This window comes from Pituophis catenifer, unplaced genomic scaffold, assembly GCF_029215685.1.
Source record: "Pituophis catenifer annectens isolate HBS135680 unplaced genomic scaffold, rPitCat1.0.hap2 SCAF_2, whole genome shotgun sequence".
Lineage (NCBI taxonomy): Eukaryota > Metazoa > Chordata > Lepidosauria > Squamata > Colubridae > Pituophis > Pituophis catenifer.
Genome location: NW_027256882.1, coordinates 34,583,244 through 34,606,074, shown reverse-complemented (window position 1 = coordinate 34,606,074; position 22,831 = coordinate 34,583,244). Strand labels below are relative to the sequence as shown.

The window sequence follows — 22,831 nt, the reverse complement described above, 5'->3', positions numbered from 1 at the left end:
CGCAAATGGAGTGCGTGAACAGGTGTTTAGTCCCTGCTCGCGCAAACGAGGATGTGTGTGTGCGCGCACTCGCTGCAGCCCAGTTGTAAACTTCTCAGTAGTGGGCCATGTCCTACAGGTTGTGGGACCTCAGCTTTACTAGCAATAGCACTTAAGACTTATATACTGCTTCACAGTGCTTTACTCAAGGTTGGCTGAGTCAACCTTGAGCCTGGTGAGATTTGAACTGCAAAATTGCAGGCAGCCAACAGAACTAGCCTGCAGTACGGCACTCTAACTACTGCGCCACCACGGCTCATACATGAAGACAGACGACCAACTCTGCTTGTTTGGGACAAGGACATATTTTTATTGTTTAGATCTGCAGATGCATTGCAAAACCTCTTAGAGGTCAGAATAAGGGAGTGAGAACTTCCCAGGATTGGCAAAATGGATCCACAGTCCAGCCAGCATCTCCCCACCCTCACTGGGTGTAGAGGCTAGCGGCAAAGACAATGTCTCTCTTGATCATGTTGGAGGCCGCTTCCATCTTGGCGTGCAGGGTCGGCTCCCCCGTCACCCGGGCAGCGTTGCGCATCTCGCGACAGGTTTCATCCAGGCGCTGAATGCAGCGGACGATAATGCCTTCCTGCACGTCGGTCAGGCGGGCGATCTCGGCAAAGGGCTGAGGAGGACGAAGAGGAAAAAAAAAATCTTTGAGCTGGTGCTCGGGACTTAAGCGCACCCGATTTGTCAGAACTGCCACCTGACGCTGGCCGTTCGGTACCAATCTGACATAAAACCGGTCTGTGTGTGTGTGTGTGTGTGTGAGAGAGAGAGAGAGAGAGAGGGAGGGGAAGTGCTTGGGGGGGGAAGCTACAAAAGTGAAGGTGGCTCTCCAAGGTGGCGTTTGAGGTCACCTTGCTATGAGAAGAATACAGCTGCGAGCCAGGCTAAAACCAGAATGGCCATTTCAAAAACATCTTGGAGATTGATAGGATGATGGAGGGGCGGGGGTGGACGGGGACGCCAGGAATAGGAAGTGCCTAATAGCAATAGCACTTAGACTTATATACCTCTTCACACTGCTTTACAGTCCTCTAACTGGTTTACGTAAGGGACGCAGTGGCTCAGTGGCTAAGACGCTGAGCTTATCAATCGAAAGTTCGGCAGTTCAGCGGGTCGAAGCCCTAGTGCTGCATAACGGGGTGAGCTCCCGTTACTTGTCCCCGCTTCTGCCAACCTCGCAGTTCAAAAGCACGTAAAAAATGCAAGTGGAAAAATAAGGGCCACCTTTGATGGGAAGGTAACAGCGTTCTGTGCGCCTTTGGCGTTTAGTCATGCTGGACAAATGACCACGGAGACGTCTTCAGACAGCATTGGCTCTTTGGCTTTGAAACGGAGATGAGTACCGCCCCCTAGAGTCAGGAACGACTAGCACATATGTGCGAGGGGAATCTTTACCTTTACCTTTAAGTGGTTAAAGGTAACAATTTGGGTCCTTATTTTACCGACCTCGGTAGGATGGAAGGCTGAGTCAACCTTGAGCCCTGTCAGGATCGAATTCCTGGCAGTCAGCAGAATTAGCCTGCTGTACATGCATTCTAATCATTGCAGGGAAAAGTAGTTTTCACTTAGGGATTTGGCCCGTGAATTTCAGTTCTGCCTTTGCATTACAGGTAGTCCTCAACTTATGACCGCAACTGAGCCCAAAGTTTATGTTGCTAAGTGAGAAATTTGTTAAGTGAGTTTTCTCCCATTTTACGACTTTTCTTGCCGCATTGGTTAAGTGAATCACTGCAGTCGTTAAATTAGTAATACAGATGTAAAAACGAATCTAGTTTCCCCATTGACTTGGCTTGTCAAACGGTCATAAAAAGGGATTACATGACCCCGGTGGGACACTGCAACTGCCATAAATGTGAGTCAGTTGCCACGCATCCAAATCTAAATCATGTAACCAATGTCTATGGAGATTGTCAGTCATCCAGGTCACGGTCGTCCCGAAGGTGCTTTTTCAAAAGGCAACCGGACTGTGTTTTTCCTTGGAGACGTTTCGCTTCTCATCCAAGATGCTTCAGTCTAGAACTGAAGAAGCTTCTTGGATGAGAAGCTAAATGTCTTCAAGAAAAAACACAGTCCGGTTGTCCCGAAGGTGCTTTTTCAGGAGGCAACTGGACTTGGGTTTTTCTTTGAAGACATTTCGCTTTTCATCCAAGGAGCTTCTTCAGCTTTGACAGGACAGTGGGGGATGGAAGGATGGAATGGATTTATAAATCCTTCCATTCCCCTCCATCCAGTCAGAGCTGAAGAAGCTTCTTGGATGAGAAGTGAAACGTCTTCAAAAAAAAACCCCAAGAAAGTCCAGTTGCCTCCTGAAAAAGCACCTTTGGGACAAACATGAGTGAGAATCTGTACAGACAGTCCAGTTATTTTTTGAAAAAGTATCTTTGGGACGACCATGACCAGTCCGCTGGATGGTCCAAAGGCAATCATCCCTTTTCTATTACTTGTCCTTGGGTGTGACCTCATTGTTTTTACATTGTCTCACTGCCCCAAAGCTCCAAATGGTCAACCATAGGAAAGAAACTATCATGCGCTACTAGTTCCTCAAACAGGGGAGCTTTGTCCGCCTTAAGAGTAAGAGAGGGAAACATGGTCCCCGTGGTGTGAGATAACTGGCTTAGGACCTGGTTATCTATGAGACTGCCTGCTGCCACCAGTAGCCTCCCACCGGCCGGTACGCTCTCATAGAGAGGGGCTCCTCCAGGTGCCGTCGGCCAAACAATGTCGACTGGCGGCCCCCAGGGGAAGAGCCTTCTCTGTGGGGGCATCTACTATCACGAATGAGCTCCCCCCGGAGATACGGAGGATCCCGGATCTACGCACCTTCCGCCGCGCTCTTAAAACCTTTTTATTCCGTCAGGCTGGCCTGGCCTAATTTTTCCCTTTTTTCCCTTTTAAAATACAAATTTTAATTGGTTTTAATTTATTGGGGTGTTTTAAATCTGTCTTCGGCCAAATTATTTAATTCGGTTTTATTCTGTTTTTAAATTTTGTATTTATGTGTTTTTATCTTGTGGCTGTTCACCGCCCTGAGTCCTTCGGGAGTAGGGCGGTATACAAGTCAAATAAAACAAACAAACAAATAAACATAACTCAAGGTGGGAAGGGAAGGGGTGGAGCCTTAAACCTTACCATGCCACGGGCCCATTCGTAAACCACTTCCACCAGCCCAAATTTGTACTGCTCCACAAAATCCTCGATCGATTCTTGCAGGCCGCACTTGCGCTGCAGCAGGGCGATCTGTTCGGCTACCGAGCGGATGTGCTCTATGCCCTGAAGGAGGAAGAGGGAGAGAAGGTGGGGATCCGTCCAGGAGACACTAAATGAGATGGACGACTCGCTGGGAGCTTTTGCTCGCAGCCAGACAACACGGAAGAGGGAGGGGGTGTGATTGGAAGGTATGGGTGGCCTGGAGGGAAATGAGGAATTCATGTGCACCGCCTGTGGCCTGGGAGAGTCTCGACACCTCAAGGTCGAACGATGAGAGTCTTCTGAGCTGAGTGGACTGTCTCCCAAAACAAAGAGATTGCACTGGATTGGTGGACAATGGACAGTGGGTGGCCCACAGGGTGGGGGGAAAGGGAGATTTTTAACTATTCAGTTTTTTGTGCGAAAATTTCAGAACTGGCTATGCTTCTACTGTGCCTATATGGATCTATCAGTAAAGTAGTAGTTGTTGTTGTTATATTATTATTATTGTTTGTTTTAACAACCCCATTATTATTATTTATTTTTATTATTTCTTTTAATGACCCCATAATCCCTTACATCGGGGTGGAGTCAGGCAACTGAATGGAGCTGAGTATTTACTGGCCGGATACCCTTCCTGTCGCCAATGCAGAGTTCACAGCTGATATTTTACTCATTGTGCCCAGAGCGACATATACCTGCCGCTACCTAGGATCAAACTCACAGCCTCCTGATTGTGAGGCGAGAGTTCCACCTCTAGGCCACTGCACCACTCATCTATCAGTAAAGTTATATTGTTGGTAAAATAATGTGCCAGGAGTTTCTTTTGCTGCATATGCCAGTTCTCATAGTAGTAGCCTATTTGGATCTCATCAGGAGGCCAATAACCCTGAGATGTCGGTGGCAGACTAAGACTCGGAGGAGAGGAAGAAGCCTAAATGGCAACTCAGGTCCTCCCTTGTATTCTGCTTCCCTCCCATCTCCCGCTCCCCACTCACCTTCTGAAGGACAGAGGGCAGCTGAGGCTCCACCTGGGTGCGGACCTGGCACACCGTGCAGCTCAGCAAGGCCACGATCTCCTCGGGCCGCAGGTCAGTCAGAGCATTGTCCAGAAGCAGCTGTGTCAGGAGCAGCTCATGGTTGCTGATCTGACGGGCCACGCTCCCCTTGAGCTCCACGGCTCCTCCTTCGTTGATGTAGCCCAGGGAACGCAAGACCTGAAGTGACCAGAAGTGGAGACTGAAAAGAAGCCCAAATAGCTCTACCTCTGGCTTGGGGAACAAAAGAGAACAGTCTCCCTTTGACGATTCCATGAAATTGACAAGAATTCACCATGGGGGCCATGCTGTAGCAACAGCAACAGAACTTAGACTGATATGCTGCTTCATGGTGCTTTATAGCACTCTCTAAGCCAGGGGTCCCCAACCTCTGTGTCAGGGCCCACCACAGGGCTGCAGCCAGGGCCGGATTTAGATGAAAAGAGGCCCTAGGCTATTCCACTTATGAGGCCCTTTCACCTATAGTGAAAGTGTAATTTTAATTTTGCTAACAATTTGAATGTAGGCCCCTCTTGATCTTGAGGCCCTAGGCTGAAGCCTAGTTAGCCTATAGGAAAATCCAGCCCTGGCTGCAGCCTATTCAGAATTGGGCCGCGCGAGTGGATGGCTGGAGCGAGCGCAAGTGGGTAGGCAGCTCGTGCAAACAGTGGGCCGGCGGGCACTTGTGTGTGCTGGCCAGCCACTTGCGCAGTTGAGCTGCGCCAGTGCGTGCCAACCCGCCACTTGCACAAGAGCTGCCTGCGCGTGCATGCAGGCCCACAATTTGCGCAGCCCAGTTCCCCTCTCCCTCCTCCAGCTGGGCTGCCAAACCGCAAAGGTTGGGAACCACTGCTCTAAGCGGTTTACAGAGTCAGCATATTACCGCCTACAATCTGGCTCCTCGTTTTACCGACGTCGGTAAAAAGATGGAAGGCTGAGCCAACCTTTCGAGCCGGTGAGAATCAAACTGCTGGCAGTCGCAATCAGCAGAATTAGCCTGCAGTACAACATTCTAACCACTATGCCACCATGGCGCAATATATTTATATAGTGCCAAATTGGGCCAGTACCCCATTGCAAAAATGTTTTCTAGTGAGAGCATTGGAGGACTGCTAGAATTGGTCCCTCAGACTTCAGTTCCTCAGGGTGACCACTGTGGTACATTTTCAATATTTCAGAAACACTTAGCAATTTAGACTTAAATCTTAGAACACAGAGAATTCTTGAGCCGGTCAGGATCGAACTCCTGGCAGTCGGCAGAATTAGCCTGCAATACTGCATTCTAACCACTGTGCCACCACAGCTCAACTTCAACTTTTAAGTTGAATGCTGTACCAGGGTCAATAGCCATTTCCTACCCAAAGAAGTGGAGGCCTTGCCTGCGAATTCGGGGGAAGGCACGGGGCCAGGCGGAAGAGATGGAGAGTTGACTAGGGGGAAATGATGCAGGGACGAGCAAAATTCAAGATCAAAAAAAGACCCTTGAAAACATGCAGTCCTCTTTCCCAAAATGTGGCCTCTGCTCTGTCCACAAATAATACAAGCATCTGAGTTTGTGCCAGGTTCAACTATATAGGCTGGTTGAGCATCTTTTGTGGCCGAGGAGCCCCGCTGAACCTTTGGGGAGAAGGAGAAAGGCTGCAGGAGGTCAAATGACCATAAAACATTGCCAAGATTTCTCTAGGTTGCCCCTTGGCCCAGCTCTGCACAAGACACGAGAACTCCGTTTCTCCGTTTCTTAATTTCTGAAGTCATCGGTTTGATCCAACTGCAGAGAGGCACTCACTTCGACGCGCTGGTGATACTCAGGCAGTAAGAGAAGAGACTGGTCCGACAGCAGGAAGCGCAGCTGGTCCAGTTCGTCCAACACCCGCTGGCGCTCTCGGAAGCGTACAAACTAGAGAGGGAGGAAGGAGATCGGAAAGGTGAGAGAAGGGATGTAAGCCAATCTGAAGCCCTCTTGTGCAGAATGACCACATCCCCAGCGACCATGGTGTGGAGGAAAGAATGCTTTTCAACGCAACTGGAAGAGGCCAGGTTGGGGCGAGCCTGTCTGAATATTTGTTAATTTTTCCAGAAAAGAGTTTCATCCCTACGTCTGGGCTGCAATTCCTTATTCGTAGGAAACCCAAACAGAGCTGCTGTTTGTCAAAGAACACGACGAATGAAAAGAAAAGACTAGGGTTGACATGATGGCAATGTTGCAATATTTGAGGGGCTGCCACAAAGAAGAGGGAGTCAAGCTATTCTCCAAAGCACCTGAAGGCAGGACAAGAAGCAATGGATGGAAACTAATCAAGGAGAGAAGCAACTTAGAACCAAGGAAAAATTTCCTGACAGTGAGAACAATTAATCAGTGGAACAACTTGCCTCCAGAAGTTGTGAATGCTTCAACACTGGAAGTTTTCAAGAAGAGATTGGACAACGATTTGTCTGAAATGGTATAGGGTTTCCTGATTGAGCAGGGGTTGGACTAGAAGACCTCCAAGGTCTCTTGCAACTGTTATTCTGACTCCTGTCTCCAAGCTTTGCCTTAAGCACCCAAGCCCCTTTTCCCTAGGGGGAAAGACCAGCTGAGTCATAGATTCATAGAGCTGGAAGGAACCTTACAGGTCTTGTAATCCAAACTGCTGCCTAAGGCAGGAGTCCTTATACCATCCTAGATCAGGGGTCAGCAACCCGCAGCTCTGGAGCCGCATGTGGCTCTTTCATCCCTCTGCTGTGGCTCCCTGTTGCCGGTCAGCTCCACAATTGATAGGGCTTTCGGTTAGGACAGGTAGAGGAAAAAGGACGCCTCGCTAGGAGGAGACTCTATGGTGGGGGAAGCGGACTTCTGGTCGGCTCCAGAATTGAATGGGAGGCTTCCAGTTAGGACCTTTGTGGCACTTTGAGTGTTTAAGGTTGCCGACCCGTCCTAGACAAATGGTTCTCCAATCTTTTCTTGAAAACCTTCAGAGATTCTGCAACTGGCCAACTGCAACTAATTTACAGATTGAAGAAAGAAATGAAATATAGATAGATGATAGATAGATAGATAGATAGATAGATAGATAGATAGATAGATGATAGATAAATGATAGATATGTATAGATTTAAAATTGGAATTAATATGATTGAAGAAATCATATTAATTGAAGAAAAATGAAATGAAAGAAATGAAAGAAAGATAGATAGGAATTAATATGATTGAAGAAATCATATTAATTGAAGAAAGAAATGAAATAGAGATAAATAGATTAATATGATTGAAGAAATCATATTAATTGAAGAAAGAAATGAAATGAAAGAAATGAAAGAAAGAAAGATAGATAGATAGGAATTAATGATTGAAGAAATCATATTAATTGAAGAAAGAAATGAAATAGAGATAAATAGATTAATATGATTGAAGAAATCATATTAATTGAAGAAAGAAATGAAATGAAAGAAATGAAAGAAAGAAAGATAGATAGATAGGAATTAATGATTGAAGAAATCATATTAATTGAAGAAATGAAATAGAGATAGATAGCTAAATGATAGATATGTATAGATTTAAAATTGGAATTAATATGATTGAAGAAATCATATTAATTGAAGAAAGAAATGAAATAGATAGATTAATATGATTGAAGAAATCATATTAATTGAAGAAAGAAATGAAATGAAAGAAATGAAAGAGATAGGAATTAATATGATTGAAGAATTAATATTAATTAATTAATTAATATTCATATTAATTGAAGAAAGAAATGAAATAGAGATAGATAGATAGATAAATGATAGATATGTATAGATTTAATATTGGAATTAATATGAATGAATACATTGTCTTTGCATTTGCTAGGTGTGAGAAGTTAAAATGGGGACAACGTGCTACCTGCCGTCTACCAAATCCTCTGCGGTTTTTAATTTATTTCTACACTGCTGTTTTTCCCAGCAGAGGCCAGAGCAGTTCACAAGGCAAAAGAAAAAAAAACAACAATACATTAAACCATCCCAACAGCATCAACAGGGCTTGAAAAAGAACAAAAATGATATTAATTAAGGAAACATAAACCAAAAACAAGAAAGAGGCAAATGTAAAGGCTGGAGCAGCTGCTAAACTCATAGTTTCCTGGTAAACAGGTGCGGTTTCCTGTTTTTGAAAAAATGGGAAGGGGGAGGGGGGGCAACATCAGGAGAGAGTGCCAAGGAGGCTGGCAATTGTGCAGAACTCTAGATCACAATCACACTCCTCGCTCCCGTTCCTTTTGAACTTGCACCAAGGGGGTTGGACTAGAAGACCTCCAAGGTCCTTTCCAACTCAGTTATTACTCTGAAGATGGTGCCCTCTGCCCTGCCTCCTTTCCAAAGCTGCCCACAAAATGCCGTCCCTGAACTGACCTCTATGTGAAAGAGTGGGCTGTGGACACACTGGAACTCTGGCAAACGTTCCTCCAGACCGCGGGCCCGGATTATGCTCTCTACGACTTCCAGATCCTTCAGCTGAAGGTCGTTCACTGGATCCAGAAGGGGAAGGCCTTCCGGAGAGCCCTCGGCTAAACGCAGCAGCTCCTGGGTTGCTGTGGCTGCTGACGGTCCAGGTGGGTCGTTCCTGAGGAAAATAAGGAGGCCATAGTAGGTTTTTTAATGAGTGGTGCGGTGGCCTAGAGATGGAGCTCTCGCCTCACAATCAGGAGGCTGTGAGTTCGATCCTAGGTAGTGGCAGATATTTCTCTCTCTCTGGGCACGATGAGCATATATCTGCTGAATATAACTCCGCATTGGCGACAGGAAGGGCATCCGGCCAGAATTCACTCAGCTCCATTCAGTTACCCAGACTCCACCGCACAAAGGATTATGGCAGGGGTGTTAAAATCAAGGCCCGCAGGCCGGTGTGGTCAGATCCGGCTAGCAGGGCTGTCCCAGGCTACCCGCGTCACTTTGGCCTGGTCTACCCATTGTAAAGAGGAAACACACCCACCCAGTCAGCCATGCCACCCCCAAGGTCAACCACAGCCCTGATGTGGCCCTCAATGAAATTGAGTTTAACACCCCTGGATTATGGGGTCATTAAAAGATGACGATGACAGTAGGTTTTTAACGCCTGACCCTTGAAAACCAGTGTCTCCTGTAACTGGGTGCCTTGAATCCTTCCAAAATCTCCCTTGTATTCCAAGTCATATCAACTTCGGGATCATGAGTGTGAAACCCACCAAACAAAAAAGCTAGCTAAATCTTTCAGCCAGGTCCAAGTTACTGCGAGATCACCAACTTTCATGTAGTTTTATAGAAGGCCTCAATTTATGACTGTAATTGACCCCGGTGCTACAGTTGTAAGTTGTGACACTCATTAAGCAGCTCTCAACGTGACTGCACCTAATTTTGTGGCATTTTTGTGATCGTTAAGCGAACATCACAGTTGTTAAACGAATGCCACGGTAATCAAGCAAAAATATTTTCCCCGATGGGCGTGTTTTTTTGCCAGAAACTGAAACCGGAAATCAGCAAAAAATGCCCCAAATCTATAGCAGTCAACAGCTATGTTGACTGTGGGACACTGCAAATGGCTGTAAATTTGTGCTGGTTGCCAACATGCAATCACATAACCACATGTGTGTGTGTGTGTTGGTGTTAGTGTGGCCATCAGAAGTTAGAAATCAGTTCATAATTAACTCTGAGGTCATCGGTCATAATGTGAATGGTCGCTAAGTGAGGACTACCTGTAACCTACAATTGCAAGATTTTGACTCTTTAAAAAGATGTTTCAGCTTAACGGGGGTCTACTTTCCTATGTTACTGTGTGAGAGGAACACATTTAACAAAGAGAGGATCCACTCCAAACATTTGGCAACCAGCTTCAAAGAAGAAACTGAGAAAAACTGAGGGAAATTGTGAGAGAAAAAATCAAGGATGTGTATCTGCCCAATTGGTTTGTTAGCACTTTTTATTTTTTTAACTTGCCAGAACTAAGTTCCAGATTGCCGGAATAAAAAAATTGAGGAATGCCGGTCCTTCCAAGTTCTTACATGCAAACGCCATTTCCCAGGCATATTTATATATTTATTTGACTTATAAAAGCCACCCATCTGAAACGAATCATTCTGGGCAACTTAACAATACAGCGGATGGCATCGGAAGCAGGGCCCTCTTGCTGGATTGGAAGGGATGAGTAGAAAATGGCAAATTTCACTTCTCAACTCACCTGAACCTGGGCATTTGTCGTTTCCTGAAATCCTCCAGGATACGCTCGGCATTAACACGGAGGGTTTTCGTTGTGATGCCCAGAATATCTGCGGGGCCCAGTTTCTTTATGGTGTGTCCACAGGGGCCTGTGAGGGAGAGGAGAAAGAGTTTGGGTGTCAGAGCTGCCATCTTTTGCTCAACTCTGAGCTCAGCTAGATGTCGGTCTGTCACACATTATGGTGGGGAGGGAGCTGGGGAAGGCATGGAGGAAACAGGGGGAACCTGAAAGGAAGATTTGGGAGAAAAGGAAAGCAGTAAGTCGTAGCGTCCCGAGACGTCTGAAGGCTGTGGTCCTGGGAATGGAAGGCGGTGCCTATCCATCTCACCAACCTCAGCAGGGATAGTTACCAAAATTTATCTTCTCTGAATGTGACTGGACAATGGGGTGATAACAGGAGGGTGGGCCAGGAATGGAAAGTTAACTAGGGAAATTTTCGCGCTCAAACTCTTAAGATTAAATCTCAAAAAAGACCCTACAGGAGCTCCTCCATAACAGACAATGAAGAAGACAATAAACGAAGCAACGTTGTCATTCCATACGTTGCAGGAATATTGAGAAAAGCTCAGGAGGATCTTTAGCCAGTGCAACATACGTGCCCACTTCAAACACAAGAATACACTAAGGCAGAAGCTTGTCTACCCCCAAGGATAAGATACCCAGACGCAAACTGAGCGACGTGGTATATGGAGCAAAATGCAGTGAGCCATGTGCAGATCTGTACATTGGAGAAACAAAACAACCATTTTATAAACGCATGGCACAACATGGGAGAACAAACCTATCAGGACAAGATTCAGCAATCCACCTGCATTTAAAAGACAAAGGCCACTCTTTTGAAGACAGCAAAGTCCATATTTTGGATAGAGTATCGCTGGTTTGAAAGAGAGGTCAAAGAGGCCATCTATGTCAAAATTGAACAGCCCTCTCTCAATAGAGGAGGAGGGTTATGACATAATCTGTCTCCAGTCTACAACACAGTCCTTACAACAGTTCCAAGAAGGCTCCACACCCATTTGCACCACTCAGGTGACCCTGATGACACAGATAAACCTCAGGTGATCTTAGAGACCCGCTAAAAGAATGCAACAACCAGCTGTCTGCAAGGAATATAAATCCTTCCGTTATCCACCATCCAATCAGAGCTGAAGAAGCTTTTTGGATGAGAAGCGAAATGTCTTCAAAGAAAAAGCACCTTTGAAATGCTCAAACTCTTCGTTCTGATTTTGCCTACTGTAACCACTTGGCTTTTAATAAAAATAACCTTTTTGCTACAAATGGAGTCGAGAGTGTTTCTTTCCTAAGGGACCAAGTTGGGCCACGTCTGACACCGGGCAGCTTTCCTGAGAAGCTGTGATTTGGGAGTACGAGAAGTCAGGGCTGTTCAGTTTATAACTCTTCTGGAGGACAATCTTGTCAGCAATCTTTGGGGGAAATTTTGTTTCCCCCAAATTCTTCAAACTGTTTGGAATACAGATAGTCCTTGAGTTACGACCACAATTGAGCCCAAAATTTCTGTTGTTCAGTGAGACATTGGTTAAGTGACTTTTGCCCCATTTTATGACTTTCCTTGCTACAGTTGTTAAGTGAATCATTGCAGTTGATACGTTAGTAGCCTGCTTGTTAAGTGAATCCGGGTTTCCCCGCTGACTTTGCTTGTCAGAAGGTCGCAAAAGAGGATCACATGATGCTGGGACACAATAAAGTTTGTAAACTAAAGTATGAACCAGTTGCCTAGCATCTGAATTTTGATCACATGATCATGGGGATGCTGCACAGGTTGTTAACAGTGAAAAACGGTCGTAAGTCACATTTTTCAGTGCCGTTGTAACTTTGAACGGTCACTAAGCAAACTGTTGTACATCAAGGACTACCTGTATATAAGAGGCACAATTATGCTTGTGCATTAGCTTACTGAGATCCTATTGAGTTTCCCTGCTTCCTCAACCTCCTGCCCCCAAACAACTTCCTGTTCTGAGTTCTCCATCACTTTACCTTCAGGAAGGAAGAGCTTCGTGTGGAGAAGATCCTCGGGCAGAGGCACCTCAGCAGATGGAGGACGATTCAACTCCTGGCCTTCAACCAGGTCCCGTTCCATGGAGTTCTTCTCACACATCACTAAAGTGCTGAAGATCCGATTGGCTGCGTCTGAAGAAACCTGGAGGAGGGAGGGATCAAGATCTTTCACACTAGGTAGGACTACGTCCCCGTTTTCCACCTTTGGCCCCAATTATGGGAGAAAATTGCCTCACAAGATAGGAAGCTGCGAGCTACAAGGCCTTATTTGTAAAAGGAGATGCTGCTGCCTGAGAACTGTGGATCATTTAGGAGGGCCTCATCCAATTAATATCGCCATCAACTCTGGCTATCTCAAAAAATGGATGGATGGATGAATAAATGAATGAATGTGTCAACTGTCCAGTTGGCGAATCCAGAAAAAGGAACTCCTGGGACATTATTTTACCAAGAGTATAAACTTTACTGAATAAACCACACTGATTCAGAAGAAGCAAAACCATCTCTGGGTTTCCCGTGCAAAAGCAAGCATACTGTATTTTCCGGAGTATAAGACACTCTGGACTATAAGAGGCACCTACCTTTTTTGGTGAGGAAAAAAAGAAAAAGAAATCTGCCTCTGCCTCCCAGCAATTTTGCCTCGTTGCAGCAAACAGCAAATAGCCTGCTTTACTTTCATTTTCGTTTTCAGCATAGCTTGATTAGCACAAGAAAAAAAAAATCTGCTCCCAGCAATTTACCTCCTTGCAGCAAGCAGCAGAGGCCCGTGCAAAACAGCTGAGAGTCAGGAGACATCCAATGGACAATCAACTTGTGCTAATTAGGCTGTGTTGAAGCTGAAATGGGCTGTTCCTTCTTGCTGCTTGCTGCAAGGAGGTAAATTGCTGGGAGGCAGAGGCCAAAGTGTGGGGGCCAGTGGGTGGGCGGGGCTACATTCGGTGTATAAGACGCACCTAAATTTTCACTCCCTTTTGGGTGGGGGGGGGAAGGTGTGTCTTATACTCTGAAAAATACAGTAGTTAATTCTCCCTTTTCTCTATGGGCCACCCATTGTCCATAACATTCACCAATCACTCCTGTACATTTTGTTATGGGAAACAGTCAATCAAGCTGGGACACTTGCTCGGGGCGTCCTTGAGCTGCCAGCAATGTCTCAAGGAAGCCGATGGATGCTTGAATACCATTTTCCCACCCTGATATTCCATCCCTCACTGTTATTGTCAAGCATTGGAAAAACGTAGGTGAAAGTGCGAATCAGTCTTGATAGAATGAATGAACGACTGACTAACTGACTGACTGAATAAATAAATAAATACTGAACAGTCTGGCCTGATCAGCATTTGAATGAGAGACTTGAGAATCCTGGAGCTATAGTTGAGAAAACAAAACAACAAAAAATGGGGCTTTGCTTGTTTGCGCCACCCGGTTTCTGGCATGCCACAGCCCAGTGTTGGTCCACGGACTAGGGGTTGGGGACTGTTGATCTAGATCAGGGGTGTCAAACTGGCGGCCCGCGAGCCAGATGTGTCACGCGCAGGCCACACCCACCCCAGCTCTGCGAAGGCAAAAAAGTCACGATGCATCACGTGACATCAACGTGACGCAGCGAGTTTGACACCCATGATCTAGATGGACAAGAGCCAAACTTCAACTCAAGCTGTTACCTTTATCATGACATGAATCCTGTACAAGTTTAGTGACCACAAATTGGGACTGGCAATTCGGTCACTGAGGGATGCAGCTGCTAAGGGAAACTGACTGTATTTAGACTCAGCTTTCCTTTGCTTTACAGTTCTGCGAAGGTCGTAAACGAGAGGACTGGCCACAAAGATTAGTGTTTCATCAGTGTTGTTAACAATGTACTGTTGCTAAATGAAGTAATTGCTAAATCAGCACTCCTTTTATTAGGCCTGGCCAGAGGAGAATCTTACTGAATAAGTCCATTCATTAGGCCTATTTTTTTAAAAAAAAAAAATACTATACAGATACAAAGAGCACATACAGACAGGTTAGAGAAGTGTTTCTCCATTATTCTGACTGGGAATTCTGGGAGTTGAAGTCCATATATGCTAAAATTGCCAAGGTTAAGGAATACTGGGTTAGAGGGCTGAATGAGTCGGAGTTCCTTAGCCGAGTGTGGGATAAATCAAGGGTTGGGCATCTAGGGCTCCTTTATGACCTATGGACTTCAACTCCCAGAATTCTTGAGCCAATATGGCCCGGCTCAGGAATTCTGGGAGTTGAAGTCCACAAGTCATAAAAGGGCCATAAGTGCCCAACGCTGGGCTAAATAGTTCCCATTCCATTTGTAAAGCACCAGTCTGGAAAAATGTGGAAACGGTGGGACCTACCTGCAAGATGACTCCCAGGGCATTCTTGTGCTCTTGGTTGCTCACCACAATCACTCGTCCCACAGAAAGGGCTTTCAATCCGTTCATTGATTCCATTACTCGTCTCTGAAAGGGAGAAAACCCATAAAGGAGAATATTTGTAGCTTGAAATAAAACACATAAATATACAGCCATGAAATAAAACACATAAATATACAAAATTTAAAATCGAATAAAATGGATTAAATAAATTTGGCTGAATTAATACCCATAATTTAAAAATACCCATATTTTAAAATCCATTAAAATTTAGAATTTACACTTAAAAGGGAGAAGATTTAGGCGAGGCCAGCTTGATGAAATAAAAGCGTCTTCAACTCGCGGCGGAAGGTGCGCAGATCCGGAATCCTCCGTATCTCTGGGGGGAGCTCATTCCAGATCGTCGGTGCCCCCACAGAGAAGGCTCTCCCCCTAGGGGCCGACAGCCGACATTGTTTGGCCGACGGCACCTGGAGGAGCCCCTCTCTGTGGGAGCGTACTGGTCGGTGGGAGGTTGATGATGGTAGTAGGCGGTCCCGTAAGTAACCAGGTCCCAAGCCATGGAGCGCTTTAAAGGTGGTAACCAGAACCTTGAAGCGCACCCGGAAGACCACCGGGAGCCAGTGCAGCTCGCGCAGGAGAGGTGTTACATGGGAGCTCCATGTTGCTCCCATAACCACCTGCGCGGCCGCACTCTGCGCCAGTTGGAGCCTCCGGGTGCACCTCAAGGGGAGCCCCATGTAGAGAGCATTACAATAGTCCAGACGAGAGGTGACGAGGGCATGAGTGACTGTGCGTAACGAGTCCCGATCTAGAAAGGGACGCAACTGGCGAATCAGGCGAACCTGATGAAAAATCCTCCCGGTCACGGCCGTCAAGTGCTCTTCTAAAGACAGCCGTGAATCCAGGAGGACGCCCAAGTTGCGAGCCCTCTCCGTGGGGGCCAATGATTCGCCCCCAATAGTCAAGTGATGGCGTCAACTGACTATATCGGGACGTCGGAAACCACAGCCACTCAGTCTTGGATGGGTTGAGCCTGAAGCCCGACTGGAACGGATCTAGATACGACGCTTCATCCAGGTACTGGGGTAGCTGTCGCGCAACCACACTCTCAACAACCTTCGCAACGAAGCAAAGGTTGGAGACTGGACGATAATTAGCCAATACTGCCGGGTCCAGGGAAGGCTTCTTGAGGAGAGGCCTTACCACCGCCTCTTTCAAGGCGGCGGGAAAGACACCCTCACCCAACGAAGCATTTATAATCCCCTGGAGCCAGCCTCGCGTCACCTCCCGGGAAGCCAGCACTAACCAGGAGGGACACGGGTCCAACAAACATGTGGTCGCGTTCAATCTACCCAGAATCCTGTCCACGTCATCTGGGGTCACAGGATCAAACTCATCCCAGATAACAGTCTCAAGACCTGTCTCCGTCACCCTCGTTGGATCTATCCCGTCGGAGTCCAGACCTGCCCGAATCTGAGTGATTTTGTCATACAGATACTGAACAAAATCCTCGGCTCTTCCCTCCATGCCGAAGCTGAATCCTGGGCAAGGTACTTTAGCGAGACCCACCCCAAAAATGCCTTCTAAAGCAGCGGTCACCAACTGGTGGTCCGCAGAAAATTATTTGCATTTTTTATATTGCACTAAATCAGGGGTCTTCAAACTACGGTCCCTGGGCCGGATATGTGCAATGAACGGTTGTGTTGTTGCAGAGAGTCTCCTCCTTTGGGGTCTTTTTGTGCGGGTCGGAGGGGGGCAGAAATTCCGACTTGGAGTCTGCTTCAGCCTCCTGGTGCGCGGCTTTGGGCAAAGACTAGAAGGAAGTGCCGCTGGTGGCAAAGAGCTGGAGGGCCTCGTTCCAGTGGGACAGCATCATGGCCTGGAACTGGCTGACCATCTCAGTCCTCTGAGCCTCCAGGTGCCGGTACCTGACCTTGCACTCCCGTAGGTCTTCCCTCTGCTTGGAAAGCCTATGCTCGTAGTCCTCAGTGAGGTGCTTCTCCTGAGTCTCCTTCTTGTTCAGATCCAATTTGAACTGAGCCAGCTGTTTTGCCAACTCTTTCTCGTGATGGCTGCTTCACTCCAACAACTGCTTCCTGTTGTGGCCCTAAGGAGCCCGGGCGGGCAGGCAAGGAGTGGCTGGGAGGGGAGGGGCGAGTAGAGGCTGGCGAGGCACCCCTCCATGTGAGTGACGTCGAGTTGGCCACACCCACCCAGTCACATGACCACCTAGTCACGCCCACCCAGCCGGTCATTAGGCAGATCATATTAGCGGTCCGCAGGATTTAAAATTATGAATTTAGTGGTCCCTGAGGTCCGAAAAGTTGGTGACTCCTGTTCTAAAGGGATCTTCCTCAACTTGTATTAGGAACTCCTACAATAAGCAGGTCTGCAGCCCCAATTCAACAGCAGGATACCAGACTCAGGGGGAAAGACTGTCTTCGAATGATCATTGCCCAGGATCTGAATGACGACAAGTCCCTTGGGAGTTGGGCGGCATAGAAATGCGACAAAATAAATAAATAAATACCACAAGGTGGAAAAGAACCTTATGCCCCAGTTCTTCCAGTCAGTACCTGAATGTGCTCCCGTATCTCTCGCAGTTCTCTGACTACAGAATAATACTCCTGTAAGTCACCAAGCTGCCTTGACGTGTCTGGCACTTCCATGTTGGCTAACATACTGCTCAGCTGGGCGATTCTGTGTTCATAGACCTGGCGAGGAAATGCAGATGGTGGAGCAAAGTCATACAGCGCCCAACTCTTTGCCTTCTCCTTCCCACCTAGTTCCAACCATTTAACATAAAGAAGCCGAGTTCACAAAACATGCAAGGCTATACCAGGATTGACTACTGTGGCTCCAAGTGTTGTGTGAACACAGCTGAAATGTGGATTCAGCATGCTGCATGGACCCAGCCCAATGGTTTAATGTGTTAGCATATCAGGTGATCGCAGCCATCATAGAAGGAAATATTTTGGGGTCTTCCAGGTGATCTGGAGGAGCAACTGATATCTGCACAGCAAGCTCAAAATTCAGTCCTTGATGCCAAATGAGAACAAGTCTTTACTACATCCTTGGAAAACCACTGCTAGCTGGAGGGACTCAATCGTCTACAGCAGTTTAGGCTTCATCTTTTTGACCGGGGTGTGTGTGTATGTGTGTCTCCAAACTTGGCAACTTTTAAGATTTGTGGACTTCAACTCCCAGAATTCCACAGCCGGCATGGAGGAATTCTGGGAGACCACAAATCTTAAAAGTTGCCAAGTTTGCAGACTCCTGTTCTTGACTTTAGAGATGGACTTCCATCTCTTTTCTCTGTGTCATATAATATATCTGGGTACTGTATGTATGTATGTATGTATGTATGTTTATATTAGAGGTGGAGACCCTTTGAGAGCTGTATGCAATGTAATTTCTTTTTAATGTATGCCGATTAGTGTACATTCAAAGTTATTCCATTCCATTCCATTCTACAGATTTGTACAGTTTTTCCTCCTCTGCTTCCTCTATTATCTCCTCAGTCATCCTCCATTTTCTTCCAGGCACCCTCCTGTCTTAAAAATGGGAAACTCCTTCTAACACACACTTCTTTTCCATTGTCTTCCCTCTGCCTCAAAACTGTTGTGTCTCAGAAAAGTTTAGGATGCTTCTCTGGATTCCTCTCAAGCATCTTTCCAGTCTTTCCAGAAGCTATTTCAATTTCCCCCCTCCCATCCATCACACCTTGCTGTCTTTCCGGGTGTGGAACTCGGAGAAGCTTCTCCTCATCATGTCTTCCACGCGGAGTGCCTCCACTCTCAACAGGTTTAGGATCATGGTGTACGTCAGGCGGAATTGGGACTGCAACCGAGTAGGCTTGCCCTGAAAGGAAACAGAAAGGTCGTACAATTGGCAACAGTCACATGGCGATCTGGTTAACAACCTCCACAACTTATGACTGTAGTTCTGGGTCCAATGATGGTTGTAAATCGAGGATTATCTGGATTGAAACAGAATGTCCAAGATGAAGTAGCAAACATCTGGGTTTTTGGACCCAGAAGGGTGTGTCTGTTCTCTGTCCTTAATGAGGTTCCAATAAACTTTCATCCTCAGCCAGGAGGATATTTATCACTGGCTATAATTTCAACCCAAATATTAACAACATGAAATTCAATGTAGAGAAAAAGTAAAGTCTTACACTTAGGCAAGAAAAACCAAAAGTACACATATAAATTGGGTGAAACCAGGCTTAATAGCAGTAACTGTGAGAGGGATCTTGGAGTCTTAGTGGACAACCAATTAAATATGAGCCAGCAGTGTGTGGCAGTAGCCAAAAAAGCCAACGCAATCCTAAATTGCATTAACAGAGGGATTCAATCAAGATCACGTGAGGTACTAAGACCACTATAAAGCCTTAGTAAGACCACACCGAGAATGCTGCATCCAGTTTTGGTCACCACACTATAAAAAAAGATGTTGAGACTCTAAAAAGAGCGCAGAGAAGAGCAACCAGGATGATTAGGGGACTGGAGGCTAAAACATATGAAGAAGAGTTGCAAGAACTGGGCATGGCTAGTCTAGTGAAGAGAAGAGAAGGGCCAGGGGAGACATGATCGCAATGTTCCAATATTCGAGGGGCTGCCACAGAAAGGAAGGGGTCAAGCTTTTTTCCAAAGCACCTTAAGCCCAGACAAGGAATAATGGATGGAAACTGAACAAGGAGAGATTCAACCTGGAAATAAGGAGAAATTTTCTGAAACTGAAAACAATCAACCAATGGAACAGAAGTTGCCTTCGGAAGTTGTGGGAGCTTCATCACTGGAAGCTTTCAAGAAAAGTTTGGACTGCCGTCTGTCAGAAATGGTGTAGGGTCTCCTGCTTGGGCGGGGAGTGGGGGGGGGTTGGACTAGATGACCTGCAAGGTCCCTTCCAATTCTGTTATTCTGTTACGACGGATTCATTTACAGCTTAAGCAACTGCAGTTGCTGCGTGTTGCAATTTAAGCGAGACAAACACACACCAATCACTCACCAACATCATGCGGTGAAGGTCGGACATTTCAGGCACTTGGTTTTTGCACAGAATAATCACCATCCCAGTTGTGTCGAGACCTCGACGTCCAGCCCGGCCTGCCATCTGGATGTATTCGGCTATCAGGATGCGGAAGAAAGAGAGATGTGTGGTGTTAACCACTCTTGCCATCAAGTAAGGGATCGATATCCAGAAGGAAAAACACCACGAGTTTCATTTTTGCCTCAGCAAAACTGACAGATGAAACCTCATCTCTGTATACAGGTTGTCCTCGACTCACAACAGCTCATTTAGTGACCATTCAAAGTTACAATGGCACTGGAAAAAGTGAGTTGCGACCGCTTTTTAGACTTATGACCGTGGCAACAGCCCCATGCTCACGTGATTGAAAGTCAGACGCTTGGCAACTTGATTTATATTTATGACAGATGCCATGTCATAGGGTCATGTGACCCCCAAGCAGAGTGAATGGGGAAGCCGGATTCACTTAACGACCGTGTCACTAAGTTAACAACTGCAGCAGTTCACTTAATAACTGAGGCAAGAAAGGTTGTACAATTGAACAAATGTTTCACTTAGCAAGAAAAATTTTGGGCTCAATTGTGGTCGCAAGTCATGAACTACCTGTACTTTGCTAGAATTTTATCCTTTTAGCCCAGTGTTTCTCATCCTTGGCCACTTTTAAGATGCTCAAACTTTAAATCCCAGAATTTTGGCATGCTGGATAGGGATTTCTGGGAGTTGAAGTCCAAACATCTTAAAGTGCCCAAGGTTGAAATACATTGGAATGGAATGGAATGGAATGGAATGGAATGGAATAGAATAGAATAGAATAGAATAGAATAGAATAGAATAGAATAGAATAGAATAGAATAGAATAGAATAGAATAACAGAGTTGGAAGGGACCTTGGAGGTCTTCTAGTCCAACCCCCTGCCCAGGCAGGAAACCCTACACCACTTCAGACAAATGGTTATCCAACATCTTCTTAATTGTTTTAGCCTCCTGACGCACAGGGCTCCATAGTTAAAAATGATAGTCCACTTTTGCTTTCCTTTGGAGAAGAGACCAGCATAACCATGCTGTGGTTGCTGTATATATGTTCCCAGTCTCAAAGTGCCCCCCAAAATATCATAAACAGTTGAGATAAATTGGCTTGCTGGCTTTTTGCCTACAAAAAAAAAAAAATCCCAATAGCTCTAGGGCAGCTCTGTGGGACACGCCATCTTTAAAGGTTTCGTGGCAGCCAGCAGGAAGAGTAACAAGATAAACAGTTAGCAAAGGGGAAAAGCTGGGGGTAGGAAGTGGGAGATGATGTGCAAGGGAAGGGAAGACAGATGTTTTGTCTGTGGAACCTCTGGCCATTCTACTTATAAACACCCACGTACCCCTCGTAAAAAAGGGCACTATGAAATAAAATATGCTCCTCTCCATTCCTACCTGGTACCAAGTCCCGGAAATTAGCACCGTCATGTTTACGAACTGAATTGAAAACCACAGTCCTTGCTGGCATGTTCACCCCCATGGCGAAAGTCTCTGTGGCGAAGAGGATCTAGAACCCAAAAGGAAGGAGAAAGATGGGGAGATGCCACCTGTTTTTCTTCGCAATAAACCAGATTGGCTTAGAGCAGCTTTCCTCTGACTGATACTTTCCACAGAATTACACTTCATTTGTATAGTGAATACTGCAAAGTCCTCCAGTCCAATGACTAGGGAGGGTCTAGGATAGGAGTATGAAACTTGATTTCATTGAGGGCCGCATCAGGGCTGTGTTTGACCTTGGGGGGCCGGGGTGGGCATGGCCAGCTCGACGTCACTCGTATGGCAGCCTGAGCTCTCCGCTAGCGAAAACAGGCTCCCGAACTCCGTTTCAGCTGCAACGGCCTCCTGCAACCCTATGCCAGCGGAAACGGAGCTTGAGAGGGTCGCCTGCAGTGCTCCCGCAATCTGTTTTCTTTGGTAGACGCACTGCAGGCCGGTCCTTTACTGTTTCCCCGGTGGCCATGTGGGTCAGATCTAAGTGCCCCGCAGGTTGGATCTGGCCCCCGGGGCCTTGAGTTTGACACCCCTGGTCTAGGACAACTTGCCACGGCCAACTCGCCAAGGGACAATTCGCCGTAGAACAAAAATTACACTATATCGAAGAAGTCGTGAAATAGAACCATTAAAGAAAAGATGCGAAAGGAGGGACAGAATGAAATGAGAATGACCAAAATATTTTAAAATTTATTTTAAATAATTAAATGAAATGGTTGAATGGTCCTGTAGCGAATTTTTTTCCGTGGTGAATTGGCCGCGGCGAATTGTCCCGTGGTAAGTTGGCCGTTTTGAGTTATCCCATTCCAGACAGGGGAACGTGGGAATGCTCCAACCATCTGGAGGCACAAGATTGGAAAGGTTTGGTCTATGGGACATTCTCTCAGGAGCCAGGATTGGGTTCAAAAGTATTAACAAGTGTCAGCTTTGGAAGCCATATTAGGCCGGAAGCTTCTAAGCTGCCACTTTCTCGTGTGTGGGAAAGTAGGAGGGGGGATTTATTTGAGGGTTTGTATTTAGACAAAATAGCATTCTTCACGTTGGTCAACGTCAGGAGGAGCCTGCATCTGGAGAAGGAGTGATTGGAGTGCTGTCTCAAGATGGAACGGATGGTGATTGGAGCATGTGATCGACTGATGAGTGAGGGGATGGTTTGGGGGGTTTTGATTTACTGAGGGAAAACCTGGAACTCTCAGATTCGGGTTTTCCCAAGATATGCCAGTATACCAGAGGTGGGTTTCAGCAGGTTCTGACCAGTTCTGGAGAACCGGTAGCAGAAATTTTGAGTAGTTCGGAGAACCGGTAGTAAAAATTCTGACTGGCCCCACCCCCATCTATACTCTGCCTCCCAAGTCCCAGCTGATCAGGAGGAAATGGGGATTTTGTAGTAACCTTCCCCTGGAGTGGGGAGGGAATGGAGAT

General features: G+C 46.3%; 1 protein-coding gene across 1 annotated transcript in view; it reads right to left on the bottom strand.

The window, feature by feature from the left end:
• Positions 1-325: 325 nt before the first annotated feature.
• SKIC2 (SKI2 subunit of superkiller complex) overlaps positions 326-22,831 on the bottom strand; it is a 54,416-nt gene continuing 31,910 nt past the window's right edge. Inside the window, exons 18-29 of the mRNA XM_070933395.1 lie at positions 21,314-21,425; positions 19,875-19,993; positions 18,588-18,725; positions 17,441-17,578; positions 14,844-14,948; positions 12,472-12,634; positions 10,438-10,564; positions 8,637-8,847; positions 6,058-6,168; positions 4,233-4,451; positions 3,178-3,318; positions 326-664 (exon numbers count right to left, since the gene is read on the bottom strand). Of these exons, the coding sequence (XP_070789496.1) occupies positions 464-664; positions 3,178-3,318; positions 4,233-4,451; positions 6,058-6,168; positions 8,637-8,847; positions 10,438-10,564; positions 12,472-12,634; positions 14,844-14,948; positions 17,441-17,578; positions 18,588-18,725; positions 19,875-19,993; positions 21,314-21,425 (1,785 nt within the window). The 3' untranslated portion in view covers positions 326-463. The remainder of the gene's footprint in view (positions 665-3,177; positions 3,319-4,232; positions 4,452-6,057; positions 6,169-8,636; positions 8,848-10,437; positions 10,565-12,471; positions 12,635-14,843; positions 14,949-17,440; positions 17,579-18,587; positions 18,726-19,874; positions 19,994-21,313; positions 21,426-22,831) is intronic.